Source organism: Silurus aristotelis, assembly GCF_946808225.1.
Source record: "Silurus aristotelis genome assembly, chromosome: 24".
NCBI lineage: Eukaryota > Metazoa > Chordata > Actinopteri > Siluriformes > Siluridae > Silurus > Silurus aristotelis.
Window position 1 is genome coordinate 1900621 of NC_139597.1, and position 10000 is coordinate 1910620.

At 43.2% G+C, this 10000-nt stretch overlaps 1 protein-coding gene across 2 annotated transcripts in view; it reads left to right on the plus strand.

Annotated features, from left to right (window-relative positions):
* Window positions 1-10000, plus strand: part of LOC310718866 (thyrotropin-releasing hormone-degrading ectoenzyme-like) — a 51000-nt gene that overhangs the window by 11978 nt on the left and 29022 nt on the right. For both annotated transcript variants that reach the window (XM_083527941.1, XM_083527940.1), the window contains one exon: window positions 5167-5321. In XM_083527941.1, the coding sequence (XP_083384067.1) occupies window positions 5167-5321 (155 nt within the window). The remainder of the gene's footprint in view (window positions 1-5166; window positions 5322-10000) is intronic.

Sequence of the window (10000 nt, forward strand, 5' to 3'; positions counted from 1 at the left end):
TGCAGCTGTGACTTATTGTGATGGTGTGATTTCTATCAGCGAGTCTTTCTCTGCTTGAGCGTCAGGACCGCGCCCTCATAAAAACCAAACGTTCTGAAGACGATGAGAATCTTTTATTGAACTCGTTCCACTCTTCAAGGTTGGAGGACATTTCCGTATCAGCCGTCACCATGGAAACGAGGGCCATAAATCAGAAAGGGTTTTGCAGAAAGAGCAGAAAAAGAGATGAGCTGCAGTGTGAAAGTGTCGCATGCTCCGAGTGTGTGTGTGTGTGTGTGTGTGTGTGTGTGTGTGTGTGTGTGTGATGAAGGTTAACAGACCGACAAGCTTCCGAGTCTCACTCTCTCACACACACACACACACACACACACACACACACAGTTGTTACATATGTGTCTTTACTCAACGCTGTGTTTGTTTGTCTCACCCTGAGTGTTGTGTGACTCATTGACACGTCTTCCTCTGTGTCTCGCTCAGTCTCTCGTCATAAGTTTCTTGTACACACACACACACACACACACACACACACACACACACACACACACACACACACACACACACACACACACCTGGGTGAAATCTATCCTGGAGAGAGGAAACACTCTCTTTGGAATGGTGCTGAAGTTGGTCAGGGTGAGTGATGATCGAGAGACGACGCTGTGGGACGTGTTTAAGACTCAACCAGGGACTTTCTGTCAAATGATGTCTGAGATGAGACAAAACACCATCACTGTCTCAAAGCCATCACATGTTTCCTTATATGAGCAAAAACCTCATATAAGAGAAATTTGGAGCTGGATAGACAGATGGAGTGAGAATGGAGGAGTGGAGATAAAAAAGAAGAAATGGACAGATTGAGCGAGAATGAAAGAGTGGAGATGAAAGAGGAGAGATGGACTGAAGGTGTGTGTGTGTGAGAGAGAGAGAGCGAGAGAGAGAGAGAGAGAGAGAGAGAGAGAGAGAGAGAGAGAGGAATAAAGAAGAAAGCAGAGAGATTACAGAGATGCAGTGAGAGACATACAGAGAGACTTTGAGGTGAGACTAGAGGTTTTTTGAGGTGAGATGAACAGCAGGTCTTGAGGTTTCAGGTAATCATAGAGCAGCACTGTATGGTGATTTAGGAGCTCATGGACTTTTGCAAACTTTAGGAACTCTGGGAACTGCAACGTCTGGAAACCGTGTGCATTCTAGGAACTCTGTAAGCTCTGGGAACTTGTGAGCTCTGCGACCTCTGGAAGCTCATGGAACTCTGGAAGCTCTGATACCTTTGTGAGCTCTAAAAACTCTGAAATTCTCTGAACTCTGTGAGCTCTAATAAATCTGGTAACTCATGGAACTCTGGAATCTGCAAGCTTTGGTAATTCTATGAGCTCTGGGAACTTTGTGGCTTGTGATCTCTGTGTGCTCTGGGAACTCTGGGGACACTGCAAACTCTAGGAACTTTGTGAGCTCTGCAAACTTTGTGAGCTCTGGGAACTCTGGGGACACTGTGAGCTCTGGGAACTAAGAACAAATCCATGATGAGGTGATTTAAAACAAACCGGATGAAAATAATCTCTCCTGAGTCTCTCAGCACCATCACTCTGTGCTCCTTAAACCCAGCACGGCTCCCTCTCGATCTCTCTCTATTTCTCTTACACACACACACACACACACACACACACACACACACACACACAGACACACACACACACACACACACACACACACACTGGAGCTTTCCAAGTGACAGACCACCATGATAGCTCACCTGCCCTCCTGCCCTACTATGTCTCATTCCGTCTTTGTTGCCCCAGACATCTCACACACACACACACTCACACACGTTCTTCTGGACAGATTTTTCCTCTCGAGACGTCACAGTGATGTGTGTTTGTGTTCCACAGCGGTGAAGGATCAGGACGAGGACATGACCTGGAGCTTCTTTATAATTACACAATGCTCTCTGAGCTGCAGCATGTCTCTGACCTCACACACACACACACACACACACACACACACACACACACACACACACACACACGGCTTCAGGCTTTTAATCATCTCTTTCAGCAGCTGTGTCCACACACCGTATCACTTCCTGTAAAAGTCTTCGTTAAGAAAAGCCCTGATCCCGCGTGTCCTCCACGTCCCAGCCTGGGACTCAGAGCCTAATGGTGGACGGGTCATTTGTCCTCAAGGGTCCTTGATTTGCACGTGATGAAGTGTCTAAGTGGTTCAGGAAGCGTGAACAAGGCCACCGGCTCACCAAGAGATTGTCCTCACCACATCTCTCTCTCTCTCTCTCTCTCTCTCTCTCTCTCTCTCTCTCTCTCTCTCTCTCTCTCTCTCTTTCTCTCTCGCTCTCTTTCTTTCTCTATAAATCCCCACCCCTCCTCTTCCTTCTCTTCTCACTCTGAATGGACATGATGGTGTTTAATGGTGTATGTCCTGGCCTTATAATTCTCCTATTAATATCCCCATAAACTCATTGCCACACACACACACACACACACACACACACACACACACACACACACACACACACACACACACACACACACAGGGGTCACAATTAGGCAAGCAAATCTCACAACTAAACTGTGTGTATGTGTTTGTGTGTGTGTGTGTGTGTGTGTGGCAATGAGTTTATGGGGATATTAATAGGATAATTGTGTGTGTGTGTGTGTGTGTGTGTGTGTGTGTGTGTGTGTGTGTGTGTGTGTGTGTGTGTGTGTGTGTGATTCAATGATGGTTTTTAATTAAAGCATGTAATTAAACAGTCTCTGTACTGAGCAGACTAAACCCCAGAGGAACCCCGGCTTTGAGTCGAACAAACATCTGATGGAAGCATTTGCGTGGGGGAGGCGGGGTTTAGTGTTTGAGGCGGGGTTTAGTGTTTGAGGAGGGGTTTAATGTTTGCTGATTCAGACATGATTCTGTTTGTCTTTGTGATGGAAAGCGACTGAATCTGTGTTTGAAACTGCATCCCCTCATTCTGTTTAGCTAAATTTTCAGCCCCAATCTAAAAAAACTTGGGACACTGTGTTAAATGTAAATAAAAACAAATTGCAGTGATTAAAAAATCTCATAAGCCCAAATGAACTCAATATTACAGTTTTTCAACATATCTATTTTTAAATTGAGAATATAAAGCATTTAAAAGAAAATATAACGTCAACACGTTTAATAGAAATTGGGACAGGGCCATGTTGGGACATGTTTACCCCTGTGTACCCCATCACTTCTTCTGCCTATACATCTGGGAACTGTGGAGACCAGTTGTGGAAAAGGAATGTTGTCCCATATGTGTCTTATGCAGAATTCTAGTTGCTCTGGGTGTCCTTCGTTGTATTTTTTGTTTCATAATGTGCCAAATGTATAAAATGGTGAAAGGTCTAGACGGCAGACAGGCCAGTTCAGCACCCAGACTCTTCTACTACAAGGTCATGCTATTGTAATAGATGCAGTATGCAGTTAGCAATTTCCTCCCTAAATATGCAAGTCCTTTCCCTGAAAATGTAAATTTTTCAGAGAGAAGCATTTGTTGCGCTGACAACAAGCCCAATAGTCCCTCTCCTCTTTAGTCCAGAGGACGTGGTTTTCATGGTTTTCGAAAAGAAATTCCAATTTCAATTCGTTTGACTACAGAACAGCTTTCCACTTTGCCCCAGTAAATTTTTTAGGAGCTTTGGCCCAGAGAGGATAATGGTGTTTCTGGATCATGTTCACCCATGCCTTCTTCTTTGCATGATAGACATTTAACATTCTCTATATTTGTGGATAACTGTGTTCACAGACAATGATTTCTGGAGGTGTTAATGAGCCCATTCAGTGATTTCCATTACAGAATCATTACTGTTTTAAATGCACTGGCACCCGAGGACCCGAAGGTCACAGCCACTCGATATAGATTTTCACTCTTGTACACAGAGATTTCTCCAGATTCTTTGAAACTTTTTAGGAAATTATGTGATGTAAATGATGAGATATTCAACTGGTTTGCAATTTAAAGTTGAGAAACTTCCACTTCTTCTTTCGGCTGCTCCCATTCGGGGTCTCCACAGTGGAACATCCGTCTCCATACCCCCCCTGTCCTCTACATCTGCCTCTTTCAACTTAAATACCTGCATGTCTTCCCTCACCACATCCATAAACCTCCTCTTTGGTCTTCCTCTTTTCTTCCTTCCTTGCGTCTCCATCCTCAGCATTCTCCTACTGATATACCCCATGCCCCTCCTCTGCGGATGCTGAGGAACATTATTCTGAAATTGGTTTACAATTTGTAGACACAGTTTTTCACAGGTTTGTGAAGCTCTGCTGCCAATTAACCTCATCAGTTGCAAAATGTTTCCCCAACTAGTTTTAATAGCACTTACATTTTCCAGACTTTTCCAGAACAAAAGAGATTTTACAGCCATTAAATTCCTTAAAAATAGTACATTTCTTCAGATTAAACAATTCATATGTCTTCTAAGTTCTATTGTTATTACATTGTGGGTTTATGAGATTTGAAAATCATTGCATTTTGTTTTTGTTTACATTTTATACAGTGTCCCAACTATTTTGGAATTTGGGTTGTACACTACTGTTTTTTTTTTTTCTTTTCTTTTTTTTTTGGTAGAGAAAAAAAAAAGGAAACGTTCTATATGGAGATTTTTTTCAGCTAAAGCCAAAAACCTCTTTAGGACTGAATTCTGAGCTCTTCCACTGTCACAGTCAGACACAATCAGAATATTCCAGTTTGTGTGTGAAGTTCATCATTTATCTTACCATGAATTACCAAGACATTTCTACCCAGAATTCCACTTTGTGTGGGATGCAGGAGAAAAAAGTAATAGCTGCAGGATTCATTTGTCCCGTGTTCATTATCATGCAGAGTGTGTGTGTGTGTGTGTGTGTGTGTGTGTGTGTGTGTGTGTGTGTGTGTGTGTGTGTGTGTGTGTGTGCGTGCATGCTTGTGTAAGTGTGTACTGGTGGAAAGGCAGAAACACAGTTGACGAATAACACTGTGACTCTGTTCATAGTTTTGTGAAGTGGCAATTAAGCGGAACGCACTTACACATAATGCAGTTACACGCACACACACACACACACACACACACACACACACTACAGACACATGGTGCTTTTGGTGTTGGGCTGTGTGCTTAATTTTAAATAGACAATCCATGTGTGTGTACGCAGATCTCCTAGCAGTCCCGAAACACCCATATGCGGCAATGGAGAACTGGGGTCTAAGTGTGTTTGTGGAGCAAAAAATCCTGCTGGATCCCGAAGTCTCGTCTTTCTCCTACCAGATGGATCTCACCATGGTGGTGGTGCATGAGATCTGTCATCAGGTATGCATAAGCATAAACATGCACATGCGCACACAGTGTGGTTAGAGGATGAGGACTGGTGTGGATAGAGGATGGGGACAGGTGTGGATAGGGGATGAGAAACGGTGTGGATAGAGGATGGGGAATGGTGTGGATAGAGGACGTGGAACGGTGTGGATAGGGGACAGGGAATAGTGTGGATTGAGGACGGGGAACGGTGTGGATAGAGGATGGGGAATGGTGTGGATAGAGGATGGGGAACGGTGTGGACAGGGGATGGTGAACGGTGTGGATAGAGGATGGGGAATAGTGTGGATAGAGGACGTGGAACGGTGTGGATAGGGGACGGGGAATGGTGTGAAAAGGGGATGGTGAACAGTGTGGATAGAGGATGGGGAACGGTGTGGATAGAGGATGGGGAACGGTGTTGATAGAGGATAGGGAACGGTGTGGGTAGGGAATGGTGAACGGTGTGGATAGAGGATGGGGAACGGTGTGGATAGGGAATGGTGAACGGTGTGGATAGAGGATGGGGAACGGTGTGGGTAGGGAATGGTGAACGGTGTGGATAGGGAATGGTGAACGATGTGGTTAGGGGATGGGGAACGGTGTTGATAGAGGATGGGGAACGGTGTGGATAGGGAATGGTGAACGGTGTGGATAGAGGATGGGGAACGGTGTGGATAGAGGATGGGGAACGGTGTGGATAGGGAGTGGTGAACGGTGTGGATAGAGGATGGGGAACGGTGTGGATAGAGGATGGGGAACGGTGTGGATAGGGAATGGTGAATGGTGTGGATAGAGGATGGGGAACGGTGTGGATAGGGGATGGGGAACGGTGTGGATAGGGAATGGTGAACGATGTGGAGAGAGGATGGGGAACGGTGTGGATAGGGAATGGTGAACGATGTGGAGAGAGGATGGGGAAAGGTGTGGATAGGGAATGGCGAACGATGTGGTTAGGGGATGGGGAACGGTGTTGATAGAGGACGGGGAACGGTGTGGATAGGGAATGGTGAACGATGTGGATAGAGGATGGGGAACGGTGTGAATAGGGAATGGAGAATGGTGTGGATAGAGGACGGGGAACAGTGTTGATAGAGGATGGGGAACGGTGTGGATAGGGAATGGTGAAGGGTGTGGATAGAGGATGGGGAACGGTGTGGATAGGGAATGGTGAACGGTGTGGATAGAGAATGGGGAACGGTGTTGATATAGAATGGTGAACGGTGTGGATAGATAATGGGGAACGGTGTGGATAGGGAATGGTAAATGGTGTGGTTAGGGGATGGTGAACGGTGTGGATAGAGGATGGGAAGGATGTATTAGTTGGAAAGAGCTTCAGTTGAACACACACACACACACACACACACACACACACACACACACACACACACACACACACACACACACACACACACACACACACACACACACACACACACACACACACACACACACTGTCCAGGGTCATAATTATTTCCCTCTCAGTGAGAAAGAGGGGGACTTTAAAAATCTATTCATCTTTGTCTTGGCACCCAAAGAGGGAATTAGAGAACAGGTCCTCCACCATGTTGACATATTGATTTCCACAGCTATTGAGAACACCAGAGAGAGTGAGAGAAAGACAGCATGGGAGAGACGGAGAGAGCATGGGCTTGTAGTGTAAAATATTCCCCTTTGTATAAAACTGTTATTCCCGGTGACAGGTTCGTGGAAATGTGAATGGCTGCTCATGCAGCGCTGCTTAGTGCTGGACGTTAAGCGCTCTGTCCCTGTTCTAATAACTCAAACAAGTTTGAGTGCTGGACATTAAACACTGTCCTCATTCTAATAACTCACAGGGGGACGCTGTGTGCTGGACGTTAAACACATTCTGTTCTCATTCTTCTCAAAACTCACAGAAGAACCTGAGTGCTGAAAAGGCCATAAATCTCCTTTTCTACCACATCACAGAGGAATTGATTTCTACTGGGACCAAACAGCGAGTGGAGTTTTACCCATCAGCCCTGTGGAGGCGAGGTCCAGCCATTAAGCCTCACATCATAGTGTAATAACTCAGCAGATTGCTGCTCAATTTGCTCAATAAAACACACACACACACACACACACACACACACACACACACACACACACACACACACACACACACACACACTCGGACCCTGTTAATAACTAAAGCCTGTGAGAGAAACTCGACAATGTTTATTTGTTTTTCAGTATTCAGCCGTTTGAGTAATAATTTAAACCTGTTATTGAGGCCAGAGGCTGAGATTGGATCATTAAAGACGTCTGACTGCGTCTGATTCTGTTGTGACTAATACACTGATCCAGTCTGAAACAGTGATGCAGCCTGAGACAGTCTAATGCAGTCTGATTCAGGTATACAGCATAATATAGTCTGATACAGTCTAATGCAGTCTGATTTAGTTATACAGCTTCATACGTCCTGATACAGTCTAATGCAGTCTGATTCAGGTATATAATGAAATACTGTATATATCATGAATTGATATAATTTTATAGTCTGGTTCAGGTTTACAGCAAAATACAGTCTGATACCATCTGATATGGTCAGATACAGTCTGACAAAGTCGGATAAGTTTGTTACAGTCTGATATGGTCTGATATTTTTGTTACAGTCTGATACAGTTTGATGCACTCTGATATGGTTTGATACAGTTACACGGTCTAATACAGTCTGATACAGTCTGATACTGTCTGATATGGTCTGATACAGTAATACAACCTAATACAGTCTGATTCAGACATACAAAATAATCCAGTCTGACATTTTCTGATTTAGTTTAATTCATTTATTCAGCCTAATACAGTCTGAACTGCTATGATACACTCTGATACAGTCTGATCCAGGTGTATAACCTAAGACAATCTGATATAGTCTGATGCAGTTTGATTCATCGATACAATATAATAGAATCTGATACAGGATGACTCAAATATTCAGCCTAATGCAGTCTGGTAGGATCTGATTCAGGGATACAGCATAATATCACCTGAAACAGTCTGAAAATGTCTGATTTAGTTATACAGTCTGATATAATTACACAGTCGAATACAGATTGTTATATTCATATAGTCTAATACAGTCTGATACTGTCTGATAGGTATCCAACCTAATGCAAAATTTATATAGCATTATTCAGTCTGACTCAGTAATACAACCGAATATAGTCTTGCAGTCTGATACAATTTATTTATAAAGTCTGATTATGTGATTCAATCTAATAATCTGTCATTTCTCCAATTTACCTTTATCTTATGAACAGTTTATGTATACAGGCGTCAGAGTTATTTCTGAGTTCGTTAGCATTTTATCCTGAAGCTTATTTTGTTGAAGTTATTCAGCATGTTAACTGATGAAGACTTGAGTGTCAAATTGCTCTTCATGTTTACTTTGCAATTTCAGTCCTAAAGCTATCGTAGTGATTGCGGTCCAATTCGTTATGGTCTCTAAGTGGCTCCATCCACAGTAATCTTATTGATCTTTAGGCTGTTCAGAAGCAAGTGCTGTCCAGGTGATGAGAACTCCATCCAGGAGTCTGATGGATCAGGCAGGTCTGAAGAGAAGGGGTCAGGAAAACTGGTATCTCAGGGGGACCATATATTAAATATTATAAATAAGTACAAAATATGTACATTGTCATGTATGGACTCAGACAAGTCTAGACATGGCAGCATATAGAAAAGGTAGATCCAGATGGTAACACTGACATGAGGAAGCTCATGGATATCAATTTTGACACACACTTGAGTAAATGCATGAGTGGTTTAAGGGGGTTGTTTACTGACAGCATCTGTCTGTTGACTGGTGACAACATCTAACTATCCCAGTTCTCCAAAACATTCTGTGCCTGTGGACTAATCAGATCTGCTCCAGAACCGAAGAAAAAAAACACAAAGGCTTGATTAAACAAATATTCATTCAGCCAGACTTATACAGAGGGACTATGTCTGAGTTCCCAACACTAATTAGAAGGTTGCAGAATAAATGTGAGGTGTTATAAAAGAAAGCTCTGCCCCCTGCTGTAGCTTTTACTATTCAAGGCAAGACAGGTTATAAAGGATCAGAAGTTTGCTCAGGTACTGCAGCATGAGACCACTCAGTGGACAATAACAGAATGGTATAATAAATAGTCTGATACAGGGATAGTGTCTGATACAGTCTGATAAAGTGAAACAGTTTGATGCAGGGATGCTGTCTGATACAATGAGTCTGATTGAGTAAGATGCAGTGATTAAGTCTGATGCAGTGATTCAGTCTGATACACTGATACAGTCTGATGCTTTTTTTTGATACGGTCAGATTCAATAAAGATAAAATAACATACACTCATACAGTCAGATACTGCGATACATTGATACGGTTTGATACAGTCTGATCCGTTGGTGTAGTCTGATACAGTCCGATAAAATGGTGCAGTCTGATACAGTCTAATACAGTGATACAGTCTGATACATTGATGTAGCGTAATACAGTTTGATACAGTCTGATACAGTGTTGCAGTCTGCTAAAGTGATACAGTCTGATATAGTCTGATACAGTGCAGTCTAATGAAATGTCTGATACACTCTTATACAGTGGTGAAGTCTGATACAGTTATACAGTCTGATACAGTGGTGCAGTCTAATAAAATGTCTAAAACAGTCTAATTCAGTGATACAGTCTGCTACATTGG